The sequence below is a fragment of the Pantherophis guttatus genome, chromosome 3 (genome assembly GCF_059756535.1).
Source record: "Pantherophis guttatus breed Tessera chromosome 3, ASM5975653v1, whole genome shotgun sequence".
Lineage (NCBI taxonomy): Eukaryota > Metazoa > Chordata > Lepidosauria > Squamata > Colubridae > Pantherophis > Pantherophis guttatus.
The window spans coordinates 2,372,574-2,396,281 of NC_142065.1; the positions used below are offsets into that span (position 1 = coordinate 2,372,574).

General features: G+C 50.0%; 1 protein-coding gene across 5 annotated transcripts in view; it reads left to right on the forward strand.

Moving 5' to 3' along the window:
• The window catches only part of NOL4L (nucleolar protein 4 like), a 132,931-nt gene that overhangs the window by 72,245 nt on the left and 36,978 nt on the right, over positions 1-23,708 (forward strand). Inside the window, exon 1 of one of the 5 annotated variants that reach the window (XM_087888953.1) lies at positions 1,915-2,132. The exons of 1 other annotated variant lie outside the window; for it this stretch is intronic. Coding sequence is in view for 1 of the 4 variants with exons in the window: in XM_087888950.1 (XP_087745076.1) it covers positions 2,384-2,497 (114 nt within the window). In the remaining 3 variants the exon portion in view is untranslated. Of the gene's footprint in view, positions 1-1,914; positions 2,133-2,324; positions 2,498-4,291; positions 4,995-19,698; positions 19,780-23,708 lie in introns of those variants that run through there. 3 more of the 5 variants (XM_087888950.1, XM_087888952.1, XM_087888954.1) reach the window with 3 other exon arrangements.

A 23,708-nucleotide genomic window follows, 5' to 3' on the forward strand; every position in this document is an offset into this window, starting at 1 on the left:
GTCGGTGGTAGGGTCCTGAGGTCACGCGATTGGCTTCTGAAAAGCAAAGCCGACTGGGGGAGGTGGATTCGCTTAATGACTGTGACTGACTTAAGAACTTGCAGTGAGTCGCTTAACAATCGTGGCAAACGTTCTCGTAACATCGGGGATGACTGACTTAAGCATCGCCTTGCAAAGCTGGCTGGGGAATTCTGGGAGTTGAAGTCCACCTGGCTTCAATTGGCTGAGGTTGAGAAATATTGGATCCGCCTGGGGAATTCTGGGAATTGAAGTCCACCTGGCTTTAATTGGCTGAGGTGGGGAATTTTGGCCCTGCATGGGGAATTCTGGGAGTTGAAGTCCACTTGGCTTTGAGAGGCTGAGGTTGAGAAATATTGGATTTGCCTGGGGAATTCTGGGAATTGAAGTCCACCTGGCTTTGAGAGGCTGAGATTGAGAAATATTGGACCTGCCTGGGGAATTCTGGGAGTTGAAGTCCACCTGGCTTCAATTGGCTGAGGTGGGGAATTTTGGCCCTGCATGGGGAATTCTGGGAGTTGAAGTCCACCTGGCTTTGAGAGGCTGAGATTGAGAAATATTGGACCTGCCTGGGGAATTCTGGGAGTTGAAGTCCACTTGGCTTTGAGAAGCTGAGGTTGAGAAATATTGGATTTGCCTGGGGCATTCTGGGAGTTGAAGTCCACCCAGCTTCAATTGGCCGAGAAACACTGCTTTTTGGGGTATACAAAGCAATTTATCGCTTTTATAATTAAATAATTTCAAGATTAAAAACATGCTAATGATCTGTTGCCCCTTTTTGTTCAACCCAGCCGAGGGGGGCCAGTATAATTCCCCCTGGGCTTCTGCCACCCAGCAAAGGAAGATAGATTTTGAATCCTTGGCTTGCAGCCCCCTCCCCACTCCGGTCCAGAGACGAGGACTACAAGTAGTCCTTGACTTACAACGGTTCGTTTAGTGACTGCTCAAAAGTTACAACGATGCTGAGAAAAGTGACTTATGTCAGTTTTTCACACTTATGACGGTTGCAGCATCCCACAAGGTCACATGATCCAAATCCAGACAGTTGGCAACTGACTCATATTTATGACCGTCTGAGCGTCCTGAGGTGCCACGATCTCCTTTTGGGACCTTCTGACAAGCAAAGGCCAAGCCAGATTCACTTAACAACTGTGGGACTGCACCGATTCACTTAACAACCGTGGCAAGAAAGGTCGCAAAATGGGGCAAAACTCACTTAACAAATGCCTCACTCAGCCACATCAATGTTGGGCTCAATTGTGGTCATCACTTGAGGACTATCTGTAACGAAGGGACTTTTTCCCATGACTTTATAAACCGTAAAACGGATAAAGTTAGATGCCTAGCGGTGACTTAGGTCGCGATTTTGAGATGGAAGGGCAGGTGAGCTGCTCACCTGTACTGGCTTTGGCGAAGCCTGTGCCAAGGCTCCCGTGGGCACATTTTGGGCAGGTGGGGGGGTGGGGATAAATCAAGGCTGGGTGGGGGTCCCAGTTACTGAACCATTGCCTGGGAGACCCCCAGATTGGAGGAGAGCGATCCCACCCACCCCTTGTCCTTGCCATCCCTGGGCAGAGTTGGGGTCCACCACATGTTGGAAGACCCTGGCCCCGCTTAAGAGTGGAGGGTGCATGCATGTCCCCCTTCCTCTCTTGCGGGCGCCGTTGGGTGGGGAGGGAAAGGGATGGGGAGGGGGTCTTCCAGATTCCCCCTCCCCACCTTCCCTCCCTCCCTGCCTCCTTCCTTCCCGGCTCCCCCAAGTCCGAGCAGCCCCTTCCCCTTCCCCCCTCTCTCTCTCTCCCTCCCGCTGCCTGCCCCCTCCCCATCCCGCGGGGTTTGCGGAGGAGGGGGCGGAGGAGGCTGCCCCCCCCTCTTTCCCTCCATCCCTGCTCCCTCCTCGGTCCGCTCCGGCTCGCGCTGCTCGGCTCCCCGGCTGGCTGGGTAGGTGGGTGGGTGGGTGGGAGGGAAGGAAGGAGGCGCTCCGCAGAGGCAGCCCCCCCCCTCTCCTCCTCCTCCTCCTCCTCCTCCGCGGGCAGCAGCTGGCTGTCAGCCCCCTCCTCCGCTCCAACCGGGCCGCCTCCCCCCCCTCTAGCGCTGCAGCGGCCCCGCAGCAGGTAGGCAGGGCGGGGGGTGGGGTGGGGTGGGGGTCTCTCCTCCGGGCATCCCGGGTGGGAGGGGGCTTTTGTCCTTTTTTGGGGGGGTGGGGGGAAAAGAGAAGGGGAGGGGAGGGAAGAGGCCGGCTTGGCCAGGCGTGGCGAGGGGCGCTGGGGAGGGGAGGGGGGAGGGAGGGAGGGAGGGGAGGGGGCGTTCGCAGGCTCGCTCCCACCTGGCCAACCGGCCGCCCTCCCTCCCTCCGGGGCTCCGAATGCACGTGGGGCGCGCAACGGTAAGACGCGGTGACAGCTGGCCCGGGAAGAAGAAGGAGCAGCGGCGGCCGGAGGAGGCTCGGAGGGGCGGCCGCGCATCGCCCGCGGCCGGGGTACAATGGGGAAGGCGGGCGCGGGGAGCGGGTGGGGAGGGGGATGTCCCGGGTCTGGGGTCTCCCCCTGGCTGGAGGGGCCGCGGGGGTGTTGGCCGGTTTGAAAGTCCCTCGCGCCTTCGGATTCCAGGCTCCACCGACCCTCCTCCTCCTCCTCCGGCTGGGCTGGCCGCCCCCGCCGACCCCCCCCCCCGAACTGCCTCTCCTTAGCGTCTCTTAACGAGCTGGATGGCTGGCAAAGGTTAAGGTTGGCCCGTCCTTCGCCCTCCTCCTCCTCCTCCTCCTCTTTCTCCTCCTCTCCCGCCAGCAGCAGCTTCAGCCTCTTCTTCTTTTTCTTCTTCTTCTTCTTCTTCTTTTTCTCCCCCCCCACCCCCCCCCCACTCCGGGAAGACCACAAAAGAGAGAGGGGGGAGAGAGAGAGAGAGAGAAAGAAAGAGAGAGAGAGAAGGAGAGAAAGAGATGGAGAGAGAAAGAGAGAGGGGCAAAGAAACCGAGAGAGAAGGAGAGAGAGAGAGAGAGAGAGAGAAAGAAAGAAAAAGAGTGAGACAGAGGGAAAGAGAGGGAGAGAAACACACACAGAGAAAGAGAAAGAGAGAGAGAGAAAGAAAAAGAGCAAGAGAGAGAGAAAGAGAGAGAAAGAAACACACACAGAGAAAGAGAGAGAGAGAGAGAGAAAGAAAAAGAGTGAGACAGAGAGAAAGAGAGAGAGAAAGAAAAAGAGCAAGAGAGAGAGAAAGAGAGAGAAAGAAACACACACAGAGAAAGAGAGAGAGAGAGAGAGAAAGAAAAAGAGTGAGACAGAGAGAAAGAGAGAGAGAAAGAAAAAGAGCAAGAGAGAGAGAAAGAGAGAGAAAGAAACACACACAGAGAAAGAGAGAGAGAGAGAGAGAGGAGAGAGAAAGAGAGGAGGGGAGGGAGGGAGGGAAACCAAAAGAGAGATTTTGAGAGAGAGAAAGAAAAAGAGTGAGACAGAGAGAAAGAGAGAGAGAGAGAAACACACACAGAGAAAGAGAGAGAGAGAAAGACAGAGAAGGAAAGAAAGAAATGGAAAGGGAAAGAGAGGGGGGGCAAAGAAACCAAGAGAGAGAGAGAGAGAGAAAGAAAGAAAAAGAGCAAGACAGAGAGAAAGAGAAAGAAACACACACAGAGAAAGAGAGAGAGAGAGGAGAGAAAGAGAGGGGAGAGGGAGGGAAACCAAGAGAGAGATATTGAGAGAGGGAAAGAAAAAGAGAGAGAGAGAGAAACACAGAAAGAGGGAGAGAGAAACAGAAGAGACACACATACACATACAGAGAGGGAGAGACAGAAGGAAGGAGAGAAAGAGAGATAGAAAGAGAGAGAGTCAGAGAAAGAGAGAGAGAGAGAGGAGAGAAAGAGAGGAGGGAGGGAGGGAAACCAAGAGAGAGATATTGAGAGAGAGAGAGAGAGAGAAACACAGAAAGAGGGAGAGAGAAACAGAGAGAGACACACATACACATACAGAGAGGGAGAGATAGAAAGAGGGAGAGAAAGAGAAAGAGATAGAAAGAGACAGAGTCAGAGAAAGAGATAGAGAGAGACAGAAAGAGAAGAGTAAGAGAGAGAGAAAGAGAAGGGAGGGGGAGGGAGGGAGGGAGGGGCCGGGAAGGATCAATGGGGAGCTCCAGCCCCATCAATTCTCCCGGAGGGGGGGAGTGAGCTGCCTCTCCTCTCTTGCCTATTGATTTCCCTCTCCCAGCCTCTGCTTCCCACCTGGGGTGGAGGGAGGGCGCGGGAGGGGAGGGGAAAGAGGGAAGGAATAGCAGAGGGGGGGGTGTCTTCCTCTGCAGGCAGGCAGGGCTGCAGCTCCGCCAGCTTTTGGGGTGGGGGTGGCGGGGGAGACTGGAAATAGATTGCTATGGGAGGGAAGGAGGGAGGGAGGTCAAGGCAGGCTTATGGGTCAATCCCAGCTTTAGGCTGCCACCTCCAGGCATGTAACTCCTGGCCAAGACTTGATTAAGAAGATGGGGTGGGGGTAGGAGGGTCTGGCTATGGGGGCAGGACAGAGGGGGAGATAACAAGCACCGGGGAGGAGGGGGAGGAGGAGGAGGAGGAGGAGGTGGAGGAGGAGGAGGAGGAGGAAGGCACCATCTCCGGTCCCCAGAAAGTTTTTTCCAAAACTCCAAAGTGGCGTTTCTGACGTCTTATGCTTGTGGCTCCTTCTCGGGTCCTGCCTGGCGCTGCCGAGGCTTCCTTCCCTTTGCATGTTCCAGCCAGATGTTTACTTCCTGCAGCCCTTTCGTTTTCTCCCCCTGCGGGGCGGGCAAACAATGGAATTGGCGTCAGCGGTTCATCGAGGCTCGCCAGTGTCACTTCCTTGAAGATCTCCTGCAACCGACGGCCGTGGCGGGCTGGTGGCAGCTCACAGGTTGATCCCAGGAGAGGCACAGAGAGAGTGAGAGAGAAAGAGAGAGAGAGAGAGAGAAAGCAAGCAGAGAGACCCTCGGGGGCACTGGCCTGGCCGTCAGGATAGGGCTGGGTGAGTGTTGATTCGGAGGGGGACCCTTTTTGCAGGAAAAAAAAAATTGGGTGGGTATTTTCTGCAGCCGGGGGGGTCTTGCTCACCGTCCCCGAGCTTTTGATTTCAGTGCGGAGCTGTCATGAAGAAGGGGCAGGGCTGGGTCACCCTGCCATGAACTCAGAAGCAGCGGATGGGTCTGTGCCACGCACCTGAGACCGAGGTGCGGTTGGGTTGTGGGAACAGGGGTTCAAACTAGGTTGTGGGAACGAGGGGGGTGTCAAACTGCGCCCGAACAAATCAACTTGTGGTCCTGCCAACATGGCTTGTTTGTTTGGGCGTGAGGGGTTTCTGGGTTTTTAAGTTTGTGGGGTTGGGTTGAGCCTTGCCGTGCGACGTATTTAACCCGGATAGCTTAACTCGGGATTGTAGGGTTGGTTTGTCCCTTGATTTATTTATTTGGGTTCTGTAGCCGCCCGTCTCGGCGAACGACTCGGGGAGGCTTCGCAATGATTGTTGGTCTGGGGTTGCTCTGCCGCTCATCGTCAACACAACAGTCCTGCGAGGTGGGTTTGTACATGCTGGGATTTTCACCAGAATCCCCAGAAAATGTAGACTAGGGGAAAAGTCCACAAGGGGGGGGGAGAGGGAGGGGGACCTGGCCCCTCGTTATTCTCCCTGAAGGCAGTCGGATCTCCAAAAATAAGCCCTTGGATTATTCACAAGGAGCCCCTTAGGCGACAAGGAAGTCTCCTAAGACGTTTTTTTTACGAGACAGGATCCCTTCCTGTACCGAGACACCAAAACAGGATTTAAGGACACGGTGGATTTTGCTGTGGGGCGTTTAGCCCGGTTGGAAAGTCTAAACGTATTATTTTCCGGGGAGGGGGGGGCCGCGGAGGGGTGCTGGCTGTTAGTTAGCCATACCCAGCCTGGAAACGGGACCAATTTTTTACTCTTTTGTTTCTCCTGCCTGCTATTTCAAAGACGTCAATTTCCTGGGGTCGAGGGAAGCGGAGGAGACGAGAGAAAAGAACCTTTCTCGGGTTTAATGGACTTTGGAACAGCCTTGCCAGTTCCTCCCCAGCTCGGGAAGCCTGAGCAACGCTTGCTGACTTTGGGGAGAGCCTCTTAAAAGCTTACCTGGAAGCGAAAGTCGATGGCTGGCATCGTTCGGCGTCCCCCTTTTTTTTTTTCCAGCGTGCCCTTTTTAAACGGGCCCAGAGGCAGCGAATTCAGAAAAAAAAAAAACTCTTCTTTTCTAGAGAGTTTTGCCTAGAGCGGTGACATACGGAACACGCTGTCAGGTTTAAATAACTGCCTCTTTTAGATCCTGCGGAAGAACAAGGATTGAGGGTGACAGACCATTGGAGACATATCAAGGATGCTCATCTGTGGGTTTTTGAGCCTTTATTCCTGGCCTCTCGTCGCTGTTGGATTCAAAAAGGACTGATCAGACAGGTGTCTCTGCGTTCGTTATAAAACGAGACTGGCCATCAGCGGAGAGTTGTTAGGTTATTATTATTATTATCATCTCCTTTATTCATTAAACATGAAACTCAGCCAACTGAACATTTAAAAACGTGTCACAAATACCATCGACTGGGGCTGATACGGGTTGCTGCCAGCGTCCTAGGTACCCACCAAGTATCTTCTTAAAATATACGATGTTCCTAGTAGCGCAGTTTTTTTGCAGTTCCGCTGGTGTGATTGCAGGAAGCTGCAATTTCTTGAAGTCTCGTTGTTGCTGTTGCTGTTATTATTATTATTGTGTTTCCCCGAAAATAAGACCTGGTCTTATATTAATTTTTGCTCCAAAAGACACATTAGGGCTTATTTTCTGGTTAGGTCTTATTTGGGGGGAAATACAGTACTAAATGCATCCATCTGGCCGACGATCTTAACCAGACCTTATTTTGGGGGTAGGGCTTATATTGCGAGCATCCTGAAAAATCATGCTAGGGCTTATTTTCCGGTTGGGTCTTATTTTCGAGGAAACGGGGTATTATTTCCTCTCTTCTGCCATTTTGAGATGAAATAACAGCTCTTTGGGGAATAGTTTTTTATTGAACTGATTGGAGCGGAGGAAAACAATCCGGATTGCAGGCGTTGAATTGTGGGGGTCCCTGGTGCTCTCTGAGGCTTGGTTAGTTTCCTTGCAGACGTTTCATGACCCAACTAGGGATCATCATCAGTGCTAGAAAGGAGTGGGGATTGCAGGGAGGAGGAAGAGACGGGCAGGAAGAGGAGGAGAATTGTGGGGTGGGTCCTTAACGCTCTCTGAGCTTGGATGCTTTCTTGCAGATGTTTCATGATCTAGGTAATTTGAAGAAGAAGAGGAGGAGGAGGATTGTGGGGTCCTTGGTACTCTCTGAGGTTGCATGTTTTCTCGAAAGACGTTTCACGACCCAACTAGAGAACGTCATCAGTGTTTTGTATTGGTTTCTTAACTATGTTGGCCAGGGGTTAAATGTAAAATTTGTTATACCGGTTCTGTGGGCATGGCTTGGTGGGGGGTGGGGGGGTAATGTGACTGGGTGGGCGTGGCCAACTTTTTTTTTTTTTAAACTTTTCAAAGCATTTTTTCTAATGCTTTGAAAAGCCTCTCTGCCGGTCAGGCAACTCAGCTGGGATCGTCAGAGACTTTTCAAAGCATTTTTTTTACCACCTCTTCAGCCAAGAGGTTGCAGGAAAAAATGCTTCGAGAAGCCTCTGACGATCCCAGCTGAGCCACGCGATCATCAGAGGCTTTTTTTTTTTTTAGCTTTTAAAAGCATTTTTTCGGCGGAAGAGGTTGTAGAAAAAAATGCTTTTAAAAGTAAAAAAAAACAAAAACCTCTGATGATCGTGCAGCTCAGCTGGGCATGGGGCGGGGGAGGGGCGCAGGGATTTTGGCTACCGGTTCTCCGAACCACCCGCCTCCATCGTTACCGGATCGAGTGATCCGGTCCGAACCGGGAGCATTTCACTTCTGATGTTGGCCTGGAGTGATACCTGTTGAATTACTGCCTGAAGTAATTAATTAAGATTTTTAAAAAATAAATAAATCACCTCTATCTGAGTGCAAACGGTATTTATGTTAAAAGAAGAGCATACACAAAAGGCAGCATAGGTGTTTGTAGACAAGTCGTTTGAAAGGATGATGATGAGGATGAAATCCATTTGGTCCTGTCCGACTCTTGCTGCTTCTCTCTCCACGTCTTCTGATCTTGCGCTCTTTCTTTGAATGCTCTGGCTGGAGTTCTTTGGCAGCCCAGTTACCTTTTACTGCTAACTCTTCCCAACATAATTGCTTTCTCCAGTGAATTTTCCCGCAAGACGTGGCCAAAATAAGTGAGACTTCCGTCATTTTGCCTCCCAGTCGGGTGTGATGAGCTACAGGACTGGCTTGTTGGTCCCTTTTGCTGCCCGAGGGCAAGCCTGGCATGAATGCAGAAGGCTGGTGGCATCTTAACAAGGTTATCAGTTACCCGGAGATATCTTCTCAAGGCCCAGAACTCTAAAAAAAACACACATCCAACTGATAAGCTACAATCAAGCAAACACTTTCAGTTGCATTTCATCAGTTTTACAGAACTTAACAGAATATCAGAGTTGGAAGGGACCTTGGAGGTCATCTAGCCCAACCCTCTGTTCAGGCAGGAGACCCTTACAGAATTACAGAATAACAAGAGCTGGAAGGGGCCTTGGAGGTCATGTAGCCCAACCCCCTGCTCAACCATTCCAGACAAACGGTTGTCTTAATTTCTTCTTCTTCTTCTTTTTTTTTAATTAAATTTTATTTCTTTAAAAAAGTACAAACAGAAGATTTATCGACAAACAGATCACGGTGGGAACATTACACAATACATAACATGCTAAGATTTACAATTTTTTAAATAATCCGTTGGATAGGTGACGAGATCGTCAAAGTCTCGATGATTGCCTGGAAGGAGGAATATTGGCCACTCAAATCGATTTGGCGAAATGGGAAGAAATTTGGTCTAGCCAATTGAAATTTTTGATGGCAACTGCTTATAAGGAAAACTTGTACAAGATGGTATACAGGTGGCACCGTCCTCCCGCCCGACTATCCAAAATGTTTCCTGGACTCTCCCCAAATTGTTGGAAGTGTGGGGAGCTAGGTACCTATTTCCATGTATGGTGGACTTGCCCCAGAGTAACTGAATTTTGGAAACTCATTCAGAGGTGGTTGTTAGAAATTACTGCAACTGAAACCTGAGTCTTAATTTCTTCTTAAAAGCCTCCAATGATGAAGCACCCACAACTTCTGAAGTTTTTAATGCCCTAGGGCCGTGTTTCTTAACCCGAGGGACTTTATGATGGATGGACTTTGATGCCCAGAATTCCTCAGCCAGCATAGCCTCTACTGGTAGTCCCCGACTTACGACCACAATTGAGCCCAAAGGTTATGTTGCTGAGCGAGAAATTGGTTGAGTGAGCTTTGTACGACTTTTCTTGCCACATTTGTTAAGCGAATCACTGCAGCTGTTCAGTTAGTCACACGGTCGTTAAGTGAGTCTAGCTTCCCCCACAGACTTTGCTTGTCGGAAGGTCGCAAAAAGGGGTCAAGAGACTCCCGGGACACTGCGACCGTCATAAGTATGAGCCCATTGCCAGGATTCTGAATTACGATCACTTATGCCGCAACAGTTATAAGTGTGGAAAACGGTCATCGGTCACTTTTTTCAGTGCGGTTGTAACTTCGAACTGTGAACCGTTGTAAGTTGAGGATTGTCAGGGGTTTTTTGGAAAGGGGATGGCTCATTGGGATTGCATCGAAAGCAGGAAATGAGATTACTCCGCTGAAGGCGGTTTTTGGGGTGTGAAGATTGTGGGAATTCCAGGTGCAAAACAAGGAAGAGAGATGGTTTCAACTTTCAACTCTTAGGCTGCACAAAAGAACCACAAAGCTAAAGTTAGGATTATTATTATTATTATTATTTCTTACTTTCCAAGATGTCCTAAGAGGTATTTCCTTCGCCCTGACTGACGTTGACCAAAGAATTGTGAAAGCTTCTAAATATTTTGCAAAGGTTTATAAAAATCCTTTTTCCTGCCAAGATGTGATTGTCGAACAAAGGAAAATTGTCATCTGAACAGAACACCCGTTCTTCCTCCACGTAGAAAGACTTGTCACTCACAAACCGGGGCCCAGGGTGCACATGAGTGCATGGGTCAAGAAGATATAGGCAGTCCTCAACATGTGACCAAAATGGAGCCCCAAATCCCCGTTGCTAAGCGAGACAGTTGTTAATTTTGCCCTGTTTTACCACTTTTTTTTCTTGCCACTGTTTTTAAGTGAACCACTGCAGGTGTTAAGTTAGTAACAGGTTGTTAAGCGAATCTAGCTTCCGCGTTGACTTTGTCTACTCGTCACAAAAGTGGGATCCCATGACCCCAGGACACTGCGACCGTCATAAATAAGGACGAGTCAATTGCCCAGCGTCCGAATTTTGAACCCAAGTCCGTAGGGGTGGCGCAACGGTCCTTAAGTGTGAAAAACGGCCTGAAGCCACTTCTTTCAGTGCCGTTGTAACTTCAAACAGTGAGCAAACCGCCTTCAAATCAGAACAGACCTGGAAGGGACCCCCCAGAGATCCTCTAGTCCAACCCCCGGCAGGCTACCTTGTAGTCTGGCTTGCCAAGCTTCCGGATTTTGATCACGTGACCTTGGAAGGTGCTGCCAGCGCAGCTGTCGTAAGTGCGAAACCCGGTCATAAGTCAGTGAACTGGTACTCGGTCCAGACGCCACCTGCCAAGCTGCGTCATTGGATGGACACTGAGCTGGGACTCCAAGGCCGGTTTGCTAGCTGGCTTGGTTTTCTCCGGGGTTCAAGAAGGGAGGGAAGGGGGAGTCTGGCCTAGGCATGGGGTTCTTCGGTCACCCCAAAAAGGGAGGCCAGACAGAAGAGGGGAGACCCGGACGGGTCTTGGCTCTGTCTTCCTTTCCATTTTGGTTTACTGGAAAAATTGGACTGTGCAGGAAGAAAACCCGAGATTTTTGGCTAATGGAAGTAGATGTAATGAGCTGGAAAGCAGTGGGGTGCTGGGGAAGGCAGCCGGAGAGGACAGGACGGGGTAAAAAATAAGGGTCACCTCCCCCTCCTCAATTTATGCCTGTGGATTTTGGGGTGGGGGGCTTTGAATGGATGAGCCGGGCGTGGAGCAGCAGTGGGGTGGTTTTGGAGGAGAACGGACCGAGGGAGAAATATTCGGAATATTTCTGCAGAATGCTGGGGCTGAAGCTGCAGACGGAATCACGGAATGCCAGAGTTGGAAGGGACCTTGGAGGTCATCTAGCCCAACCCCCTGCTCAGGCAGGAGACTCTCACGGAATTACAGAATAACCAGAGTTGGAAGGGACTATAGAGGTCATCTAGCCCAACCCCCTGCTCAGAATTACAGAATAACAATCATGTGGCCGCAACAGTCATCAGTGTGAAAAATATTATTATATATTTATATTTATTAAATTTTTATACCGCCCCCTCTCCCGAAGGACTCAGGGCGGTGAACAGCCAAGATTAAAAAACATACAATATAAACATTAAAATACATTTAAAACAAAATTAAATCCAAAACGGCTCCCCAATTTAAAACGCCTTACCCATAACCCTATAATTAAAACAAATTTAAAATTTCCACATTAAAAGGGGGAAGATTTAGGCCAGGCCAAAAAATAGTCATAAGCCGCTTTTTTCCCCCCCAATGCTGTCATAACTTTGGTCACTAAATGAACTGTTGTAAGTTTGGGGACTATCTGTATTTTTCAACCTTTGCCGGCTGGGGAATTCTGGGAGTTGAAGTCCAAGAGGAAATTCTATGTATTTTTAACTGCCCGCTTGACTCCTTTGGGGAGAAGCGCCTGGCGCCAAACACCTTTCTGCTGGCGTGCGGCAGACGCCGTGCCCCCGAACTTGTTGGTGGCACCGACCTTCTTGGGTTTAGAACCCCCGAGCTGCCATGCTTCCCTTCGGCTGCCAACTCGCCCCTGTGATTTTAGCACGGATGCTGGCAGCCGAGCTGCAAATCTCGAAGCAAAGCAGCTGGCATGGCATCCCTGGCATTTCTTCCCTGGCAAAGTCAACGGTGCCGTATAACCCCACGAAACCCCCACTCCCCCCCTCACTCCTGTAGATGCTGCTGATCCCCTCCCCGTCATCTCTGGCATCGAGAGGGCACAGTTAGGAAGTGCGGGCTGGCACGGGAAGAGCTCCCTGGAGGGTGGGGGAGGTTGAGTGGTTATGACAAGGCATGCCAGCATGCCAGCTGGCGAGGGCAGGGCTGAGCTGGTAGTGACAGGCAGCCTCGGGATGCAACAAAGACACGCACAGAGACCGGCGAGGTTGGGAAGCTGGTTTCTCAGCTGGGCAGCTCACCCCGGAGCGGCGACGTTTTCTGCAAACTAACCATGGTTTAGGGGAAGTCACCTGGATGGCATGGTAGGCAGAAGAAGGAGGCCTGGCATCTCGGGGAATGAAGTCCTTTCAGGTTCCCTTCTCCCTCCTCCTGGCACAGTCAGTGGGGGGAGCTGGATTCACTTTACGACCGCATGCTTCGCTTAACGACTGCCATTGATTTGCTTAACAACCATGCCACAAAGGCCGTAAACTAGGGCAAAACTCTCACCTGTCTCGCTTAGCGGCAGAAATTTGGGGGCACGATTGTGGCCGTACGTCGAGGACTAGCCGTACAAAAATACAGGCAGCCCTCAACTTACAACAGTCTGTTTAGTGACCGTTTGAAGTTACAAACGGCACTGGGGAAAAGTGACTTACGACTGTTTTTCCACACTTAACGGCCCTGGCAGCACCCCCGTGGTCAGGTGATCAAAATTCAGGTGCTTGGCCACAGACTCATATTTATGACGGTCATTGCGTTACCAAGGTCATGCGATCCCCTTTGGTGATAAGCAAAGTCAAGGGGGAAGTCAGGTTCACTTAACAACTATGCTCCTGGCCTTAACAGCGGCAGTGATTCACTTAACAACGGTGGCAGGAAAGATCATAAAAGCTCATTTAGAATAGAATAGAATAGAATAATGGAATGAAGAATAGAGCAGAATAGAATAGAATAGAATAGAATAGAATAGAATAGAATAGAATAGAATAGAATAGAATAGAATAGAATAACAGAGTTGGAAGGGACCTTAGAGGTCTTCTAGTCCAACCCCCTGCCCAGGCAGGAAACCCTACACCACTTCAGACAAATGGTTATCCAACATCTTCTTAAAAACGTCCAGTGTTGGAGCATTCACAACTTCTGGAGGCAAGTTGTTCCGCTTATTAATTGTTCTAATTTAGCAAATGTCTCACTTAGCGACAGAGATTTGGGGCTCGTTTGTGGCCGTACGTCGAAGACTAACCATACCAATTCTGATTGCCAAGGATTCCAGATTGAGAGAGATTTGGGGAAGCCTCTTTTCACCAGGACAAAAATTACATTAAATTACAGCCAGAGGTGGGCCCACATAATTTTACCAATGAAAATGTGAGCGCAGCTTTCTAATTTTTTTTTTTTCCTTCGAAGACGTTTCCCTTCTCATCCAAGAAGCTTCTTCGGTTCTCCGGGACAACCATGACCTGGGTGACTGAGAATCTCCCTGGAGAAATTGTGATTGCGTCTTACGTTGTGAAAACGGGGTGGGAGGGAGGAAGGATCTCCCAGGATGGGAAGGTGTCTTCAAAGAAATTGTTCACTAAACAATGATAATTGTTTGGTGAACAATTAGATAATGTGGCAGCAGGATCCCATATAAAATCTTATTTTCTGCAACAGATGTGGAGACTCTGGAAAAAGTGCAGAGAAAAGCCACAAAGATGATTATGGAGTTGGACGGAGGCTAAAACATACGAAGAAGGGTGGCAGGAATTGGGTATGTCCGTTAAATGAAGGACCAGCGGTGACATAACAGTCTTCCAATATTTATTTATTTATTCAATTTATATCCCGCCCTTCTCCTAGTGGACTCAGGGCGGTGCACAGCCAGAACTAAAACACATATCAATACAAAATTTAAAATTATTAAAAGAATTAAATAACGGTGGCCCAAAAATTTGAGGGGGTTTCCCAGGGAAGAGGGGGTCCACCTGTTCTCCAAAGCACCTGAGGGTAGGACAAGAAGCAACGCATGGAAACTAACCAAGGAGAGAAGCAACCTGGGATTAAGGAGAAAATTCCTGATAGAACAATTAACCAGCGGAACAGCTTGCCACCAGAAGTTGTACGTGCTCTAACACTGGAGTTTTTGAAGAAGAGATTGGACATCCATTTGTCTGGAATGATATAGGGCTAACCTTTTTGCCATCGCGTGCCAGAAAGGGGGGGGTCAGGGGAGGTTCGTGCGTGTGCCCACACCCATAATTCTATGCGCCCTGCACATGCATGCACAACCCACCCTGTCCTCCTGGCACGCGATGGCCCGGTAGGCCCGTTTTTCTTTCTCACGTGGCTCCAGCTCCTCTCTCTGCATCTGGGGAGGGCGAAAACAGCCTTCCCCACCCTCGGAGGCCTGAAATGGCCCATTTTCCAACTTTTGGTTGGACAGGAAGTGACTTTTTTTTGCTGTCCCCAGCCTCCGGAGACTCCTAGAGACCCTAACCCTTCCCCACTCCCCCACCAGGCCCTCCGGAGGCAGGAAACAGCCTGTTTCCCTACTTCTGGTGGACCCAGAAACCCCAAAAAGGAGCTGAGCTGGCGTGCCAGGCGACATGGCTCTGCGTGCCACCTGTGGCACGCGTGCCATAGGTTCGCCATCACGGGTATAGGGTCTCCTCCTTGAGCAGGGGGTTGGACTAGAAGACCTCCCAAGGTCCCTTCCCCCACCCTATTATTCTATGTCGTATGTTCTCTCTGCGTTTTGGTGGACTCAAAATCCCGAATAAATGAATTGTGCTTCAAGTAGACCTGGGTAGGAGAATATACAAGGAACTGATAACGTTAAAAGAGGGTTGGCCAGCTCCATGGAGGAAGAGAAGATTGTCAAGGACCTTGGCTCAATGGACTCTCCGTAGATGTTGATGCAGGATGTTGATGCAGGATGATATCTTAGTTATAGGAAGTCCTCGGCGTACGACTATAATTGCAACTAGAATTTCCATTGCTAAGTGGGGCAGATGGTTCAGTGAGCCGTGCCCAATTTTACGAGTCTTACTGTGTTACTTAACTTTACAGTCTTAAGCATGTGGCCGTTAAGCGAATCACACAGTTGTTAAGTGATTTCTGGCTTCCCCAATGACTTTGCTTGTCACGTTGCAAAAGGGGATTAAGTGATCCCCGGGCCACTCTAACCGTCATAAGTACAGTTGCCAAGCCTCCCAAAAAAAATTTTTTTTGCAAAAAAAGTTTTTTTTTATTTTTTTTCAAACATACAAATTACATCTTTTTGGAACAGAGCTTTGAACCTCTCATCAATTTGTTCAATTTTTTTGTCATCTTGTACAACATTTTATATATTCTATTTTGCCATAACACTTATTTCTTAATCTTAAATCACATATTTCAACTCATACCATCTTAGGAAAAGTTTACTCAGATTTACTTAATCAATATAATTACCCTTTATTTATTTGTTTATTTATTTATTGGTTCGATTTATATGCCGCCCTTCTCCGGAGACTCAGGTGAGATTTGAACTTGCAGTAATTGCAGGCAGCTGGTATTACTTAACAGTGCTTTAGTCTGCTGCGCCACCAAGGCTCACCCTTCTATTAACCCACCTTAAATCTTAATTCAATTAATACCTCATAATACAAATTTTGATCACAACTTCCGGGAGTTGACGTCCACAAGCCATGCTGGCTGGGGAATTCTGGGAGTTAACGGAATAACAGAGTTGGAAGGGACTTTAGAGGTCTTCTAGTCCAACCCCCGTTTGCTCAGGGAGCCGAAGTGTACAGGTCTTTAAAGTTGCCAAGGTTGGACGCCCCGATCTTCGTTGGTGGGAAGAGGGAGAAGTCAGCAGATCTCGAGAGAACAATGGGGGAAAATGGGTTCAAATTTCCCCATGTACTTGAGGATTAATGAGGATTAAATCAAGGCCATGATTGTTACAGCAACAGAGTTGGAAGGGACCTTGGAGGTCATCTAGTCCAACCCCCTGCTCACCCAGGAGACCTATACTAGGGGTTTTTTTTGTGTGTGTGTGTGTTCGCACGGCTCTTGCAAGCTGAGCAGCTGTATTTGCCCAAGGCGGTTTGGTGGCTTGAAACCTGGATGGCCGTGACGGTGATGGGTTGGTTTTGGCGTAGTGTGTATTGCCCAAACTTAGCCTGTTTGGTGAACTTGCGATTCAACCCCGTTGTGCAAATAAGAAGGTGGATTAATTCAGATTCCGTCTGGGCGTGGACGTAGCTACAAAGCCTTCCCAATAAAATGAGCAAAGCTCGTATAATATGGATAGTTGCCAATTGCTGACCTCCATAGGAGCTGCCTTCACTCCAGAATTGGAGGGCTGTGCTGGCTGGGGGATTCTGGGAGTTGAAGTCCATCCATCTTAAAGTTTAAAAGTTGAGAAACAGTGATATATAAAGTTTAGAATGGGAATGGGAATGGGAATGGAATGGAATGGAATGGAATGGAATGGAATGGAATGGAATGGAATAGAATAGAATAGAATAGAATAGAATAGAATAGAATAGAACAGAACAGAACAGAACAGAACAGAACAGAACAGAACAGAACAGAACAGAACAGAACAGAATAATGGATAGGATAGGATAGGATAGGATAGGATAGGACAGGACAGGACAGGACAGGACAGGACAGGACAGGACAGGACAGGACAGGACAGGACAGGACAGGAATAGGAATAGGAATAAGGATACGGTAGGGTAGGGTAGGGTAGGGTAGAGTAGAGTAGAGTAGAGTAGAGTAGAGTAGAGTAGAGTAGAATAGAATAATGGATAGGATAGGACAGGACAGGACAGGAATAGGAATAGGAATAAGGATACGGTAGGGTAGGGTAGGGTAGAGTAGAGTAGAGTAGAGTAGAGTAGAGTAGAGTAGAGTAGAGTAGAATAGAATAGAATAGAATAATGGATAGGATAGGATAGAATAGAATAGGACAGGACAGGAATAGGAATAGGAATAGAATAGAATAGAATAGAATAGAATAGAATAGAATAGAATAGAATAGAATAATAGAATAGAATAGAATAGAATAGAATAGAATAGAATAGAATAGAATAGAATAGAATAGAATAGAATAGAATAGAGCTGGAAGGGACCTTGGAGGTCTTCTAGTCCAGCCCCCTGCTCAAGCAGGAGAATCTATACCATTTCAGACAAGGGTCTCTCCAGTCTCTTCTTAAAAGCCTCCAGTGTTGGAGCAGCCACAACTTCTGGTGGCAAGCTGTTCCACTGGTTAAGTGTTCCAACTTTCAGGAAGTTTCTCCTTCATTCCAGGTTGCTTATCAAGCAACCTTGATAAATTTCCACCCGTTGCTCCTTGTCCTGCCCTCAGGTGCTTTGGAGAATAATTTGACCCCCCTATTCCTCGTGGCAGCCCCTCAAATACTGAAATGCTGCTATCTTGTCCCCCCTAGTCCTTCTTTTCTCTAGACTGGCCCAACCCAAATCCTGCAACCGTTCTTCATATCTTTTAGCCTCCAGTCCCCTAATCCTCTTTGTTGCTCTTCTCTGCACTCTTTCCAGAGTCTCCACATCTTTTTTTGTAGTATGCTGACCAAAATTTGTTGCAGTATTCCTCATAGGTGTTGCATAGGTAGTCCTCAACCTACAACCACAAGGGACACAGGAGGAATCACATCACACACACACACAGAGACACTGCAACCGTCGTAAATGTGAGTCCATTGCCAAGCGTCCAAATTTTGATCAGGTGACCGCGGCAGTTGTTACGTGTGAAAAACTGTCCCAAGTCACTATTTTTTTCAGGGCCGTCGTAACCTCAAACGGTCACTAAATGGATTGTTGTAAGTCAAGGACTGTTGGTGGGAGGGAACCCATCCCTTGGCTTCTCTCTCCTGCCGGTATATCTGGAGCTTTGGGGTTTCCAGGTAGCATAACCACCTGCCTGACCTTCTATGTTGAGGCACCCTGAACATGGGCAGAGTTATTAAGCCTGCTCTTTAAAAACACTTTCTTTGCTTTCTGGTGGCCTTCTCCAGGGTCTGTTCCTGGAGGGAACCACAGCTGGAGAGAAGCGTTGGTTGGAGAAGGAGGGTTTGGGGGCGCCCTCTGTCGAAGCGTGAATCAGCCTCGTTCCCCCCCTGGGGAAACTGTAATTAATTAGAGGTGAATGGATCTTGTTTTCCATGGTGTATACTTTCAAATCAGCCTCGACAATGGTAGCAGAGGATGGTTCACGCTTCGACACCCTCCTTTCAGCTGGACGCTTCTCCCACCTTTCAGGGGCCTCTGGGACTCACGGTTTTAAACCCGGGGTCTTCAGAGGTTGTAGGCGCTCCATCACTTGGAGGCTTTCAAGAAGAGATTGGACAGCCATTGAGACTGTCCGGATTGTTATAAGGCAGGGAAGTCCAACCTTGGTCACTTTAAGAGTTGTGGACTTCCAACTCCCAGAATTCCCCAGCCAGCATGGTGTGTTGGTTGGGTCTCCTGCTTGAGTTAGGGGGTTGGACTAGAAGACCTCCAAGGTCTCTCCCAACCCTGTCATTCTGTTCTATTCCCCAAAGCACCTGCACCTGCAGGACAAGAAGCAATGAATGGAAACTAATCAAGGAGAGAAGCAACCTAGAACTGAGGAGAAATTTCCTGGCAGAACAATTAATCAGCGGAACAGCTTGCCACCAGACGTTGTGGCTGCTCCAACACCGGAGATTTTTAAGAAGAGATTGGACATCCATTTGTCTGAAATGGTATAGGGCAGAGGTCTTCAAACTTGGCAGCTTTAAGACTTGTGGACTTCAACTCCCAAGTTGAAGTCCACAAGTCTTAAAGCTGCCAAGTTTGAAGACCTCTGGTATAGGGTCTCCTGCCTGGACAGGGAGATGGACTAGAAGACCTCCAAGGTCCCTTCCGACTTTGTTATTTTGTTCTGTTCTGCAAAGCACCTGAGGAGGCAGGACAAGAAGCAACAGATGGAAACGAACCAAAGAGAAAAGCAATCTAGAAATAAGCAGAAATTTCTTGAGGTACAACAATTAGCCAGTGGAACAACTTGCCTCCAGAAGTTGCTCCATCACAGGAGGGCTTTTAAGAAGAGATTGGGCAGCCAGTTGTTCTGGAATAGCGTAGGATCTCCTGCTGGAGCACGGGGTTGGACTAGAAGACCTCCAAGGTCCCTTCCCATTCTGTTGTTCTGAATCTTTTCTGACATCTAATGTGGGATTTCTCCTCTCATTAGAACCATCTGGGGAGGGGAGGAAAGTGGGGGATTCCTGGTTGGCTCCACGGCATCCCAATGCGCGTGGCTAATGGCTCAGCATCTCCAGGCTCCTGTGGCACCATTTACGAGAGTCTCAGGGCTGTGTGCAGCCACCATCATAAATTCCCGGAAACTCCCTGCAAGGAGCATCTCCGGGAGGGGTGGGGTGGGGGACCTGGGGGTGGGGTGAGGTGGGGGGAAACCAGGCAGGATGAAGCCTGCGCTTCCTGCCTGGTGCGAGCAGATTTGTCTGAAGCCAAGAGGGCAGGAAGAGGAAGAGGGAGCTGGTTTGGGAGATGTTTGCTTGCCTGCCATAAATACTGGGGGGGGGGGGGAGAGGAGGAGGAGGAGGAGGAGGAGGAGGAGGGAGGCAGCGCCTGGCTCTTCCCGAAGGAAAGCAGATCTCTGGGGAAGGGAGGCCGAGCGAGCGCCTGGATCCAGGACGGCGGGCAGGTGGGACTTTCTGCCAGGAGAAAGCAGGGGAAGGGTACCCATCGTGGTGCTGCCCCGTTTCTCATCTTGCTGTGCTTGGAGAAGGGGAGTTTGGAGCCAGGCTTTTTGGGGGGGGGTACGTGCATGTGCCAAGGCTTTGCTGGTGGGGGGGGGGAAGGAGGGAAAGGGGGAAACTGAGGCAGGCACGGGGCTGGATGGCTGGAGGGATGCCAGGAGAGGTTCGTGGGAGAAAAGGAAGTTTGCAAGCCTTTGGAAAAATGCCATTTTCTTGGCACACGGGCTTGTGTGAGCCAAAGGAAGCCTCTCTTGTTTCTTCCCCCCCACAATCCGTTGGTGCGAGCCCACAAGTGTGCAAATGTAGATGGCTGGGGAGGGAGGACTTTGGGGTGGGGGGTGGGGGTCAGCCCTTCCCTCTCGAGGCCTGACGGAAAAAGTCCCCCGTTTGTTTCTGAAGGCTTCCTTCTGGTCTCCTCTTTTTTTTCAAAGAGGTTGAGAAAGCAGCTCCTTTTCGGGGAGGGGGGGGCTGCTTTATTTCAAGGGCTGGTCTTTGCCGAGAGCCTCGTGCCTCCTCCCCCAGCTGCTGAAAGCCCCCCCACCCCACCGCCAAAGAGCCTTCTCTGGATGGTAGGAAGGGTGCTCGGATGGGCCGTGGGCAGGAGGAGGATTGTTGAAAGTCTAACAATAAAGGAGAATAGTTGTAGGTCAGGGGTTGAAAGGAGGAGTGCTTGGGGCTCTCTGAGCTGGGTTTCTTCCAGATGTTTCATGATTCAACTAGGGGACATCCGAGGAGGAGGAGGAGGAGGATGACGACGGCGGGGTCCTTGGTGGTCTCTGAGCTTGGAGGTTTTTCTTGCAGACATTTCATGACCAAACTAGGGAACATCATCAGTGTTAGAAGGGAGTGGGGTGAAGAGCAGGAGGAGGGGGAGGAGGAGGAGGAGGAGGAGGAGGAGGAGGAGGAGGAGGAGGAGGAGGGGACTGTGTGGTCCTTGCTGCTCTCTGAGCTGGCTTGTTTTGTTGAAGACATTTCATGACCAAACTAGGGAACATCATCAGTGCTAGAAGGGAGTGGAGTTTGTGGAGAGGAAAAGGAGGGTTGTGGAGTCCTTGACACTCTCTGAGTGTCTCTTGGTGGGTTTCTTGCAGATGTTTCATGACTGATGATGTGCCCCAGCGGTGAAATCCAACTTTTTTTTTTTACTAATGGTTCTGTGGGTGTGGCTTGGTGGGCGTGGCTTGGTGGGCATGCCAGGAGAACGACACTGCAAAATCCCCATTCCCACCCCACTCCAGGGGAAGGATACTGCAAAATCCCCATTCCCTCTCCACTCCTGGAGAAAGGATACTGCAAAATCCCCATTCCTTCTCCACTCCTGCGGGGAAGGATACTGCAAAATCCCCATTCCCTCCCCACTCCCTGGGGAAGGATACTGCAAAATCCCCATTCCCTCTCCACTCCTGGAGAAAGGATACTGCAAAATCCCCATTCCTTCTCCACTCCTGCGGGGAAGGATACTGCAAAATCCCCATTCCCTCCCCACTCCCTGGGGAAGGATACTGCAAAATCCCCATTCCCACCCCACTCTGGGATCAGCCAGAGGTGAGATTTGCCGGTTCTCCGAACTACTCAAAATTTCCGCTACCGGTTTGCCCGAATCTATTAGAACCTGCTGGATTTCACCCCTGATGTTCCCTAGTTTGGGCCATGAAACGTCTGCAAGAAAACAGCCAAGCTCAGAGAGCACCAGGGAAGGAGGAACCACAGTCCTTCTCCTTCTCCTCCTCTTCCTCCTCTTCTTCCTCCTCCCCTCCCTCCCTTCCTTCTTTCCTTCCTTCCTTCCTTCTTCCTTCCCTCCCTCCTTCCTTCCTTCTAGCACTGATGAGGTTCCCTAGTTGGGCCATGAAACATCTGCAAGAAAAACCACCAAGCTCAGAGACCACCAAGGAGCCCTCTTGTCCGAAAGTTTGACTTCCATCAGAGAGCGAGGGTGGAATACCCTCACCCTGGTGGGAAGGGGGCAAGGTCTGCCGATGATTCAAGACCGGAGAAGGCCTTTTGGGTTGGGCGCAGCTGCTCAGAGGTCCCCCTGGGACCTTTTGGGGAAATGGGGGGGGGGTGTCCCTCTGTTTTGTTTTGTTTTTTTCCTTCCATTTCTCCTCTTCCGTTGCCGCCACCGCTGCTGCCTCGGTTTTGCAATCTCGTGGCTGACCTTTCCAGCTCTGGACGCCGTCCAAGGCCCTTGCCTCCGAGCTCTGGCAAGGCCGGGAAAGGGGTGGTGGGGGGGGGGGGAGAGAGGGAGGAGGGTGACATGCGAATGTCTCCTCGCCTCCCTGCCGGAGTGGGAGGCAGGAATGCGCTCAATGCCATAGGAAGTGCGGCCAGAGATGCCAGTCGACCTTTGAGAGGGCGTGCCGGTTCCCCTTCCAAGCGAGCGAAAATCCGCCAGGCGTCCGGCCTGGGCACCGAGGCCAACCTGCCCGCCATAGCCCTGAGCTGGGAGCAGAAGCCGAATCGAACCCGGCAGGGAAGGCAAGAGGGTAGACGGACGTCTCTCTTTCCCCCCATCCGGTGCGCATGGGGCCGATCTCCATCTTACGGTTTGCCCAGTGGCAGCCTGGCTCAACTCTCTCCCGGGGGTGAGACACACCCTGCCCTCCGGCCGGGGGTTCAAGGAGGCTCCCCGTCATCCCTAAAGGATGGTTTTGTTGTTTTTTTAGTGAAAAGAAGGACTACGGGGGTCACGATAGCAGGGTTCCAATATTTGAGGGGCTGCCCCAAAGAAGAGTTGGGGGGTCACCCTATTCTCCAAAGCCCCTAAAAGGCAGGACAAGAAGCAACGGGTGGAAACGAATCCAGGAGAAAAGCAACTTGGAATTAAGGAGAAGCTTCCTAACAGTGAGGACAATTAACCAGCGGAACTGCTTGCCACTAGAAGTTGTGAATGCTCCATCGCTGGAGGTTTTGAAGACGAGATTGAACAACCATTTGTCTGAAATAGTATAGAGTGTCCTGTCTGAGCAGGGGGGGTGGACTAGAAGACCTCCGAGGTCCCTTCCAGCCCTATTATTCTATAACTCGGTTATTCTGCCAGGAGAGAAGCAATCTAGAATTAAGGAGGGATTTCTGAACAGTGAGGACAATTACTCAGTGGCAGGACTTCTCTAGAAGGTGTTTTAAGAGTGGTGGGCTTCAAGTCCCAGAATTCCCCAGCCAGCATGGTGTGTAGACCCTGTTGTAGAATCTCCTGCTTGAGTTAAGGCAGTGTTTCTCAACCTTGGTAGCTTGAAGATGGGTGGACTTCAACTCCCAGAATCCCCCAGCCAGCGCTGCTGGCTGGGGGATTCTGGGAGTTGAAGTCCACCCATCTTCAAGCTTCCAAGGTTGAGAAACACTGAGTTAGGGGGTTGGACTAGAAGACCTCCAAGGTCCCTTCCAACTTCGTTATTCTGTTCTATTCCCCAAAGCACCTGCGTGTGCAGGACAAGAATTAATGGATGGAAACTAACAAAGGAGAGAAACAACCTGGAGCCAGTGGAACTGCTTGCCACCAGAAGTTCTGGGTTCTCCATCACTGGAGATTTTTATGAAGAGGCTGGACAACCACTTGTCTGAAATGGCACAGGGTCTCCTGGTTGAGCAGGGGGGCTGGACTAGAAGGCCTCCGAGGTCCCTTCCAACTCTGTTATTCTGAATTCTTTTCTGACATCGAATGCAAGATGCCCTGTTCAGGGCATCTTCCAAGAATGTGGAAACGTGTTTGCGACGATACAAGAATCCCTTCAGCATCATCAGACGCCGCCATGTCCCAGCAGGGACAGATGCTAGCCAGATGCCAGGATTTGGTGCCTGGGCAAAAGGCTGCGGGAGGCAGATGTTTTTATAGCTTTAAATGTTTTTTTTTTAATTGTTTTTATAATTTTGGCATTGT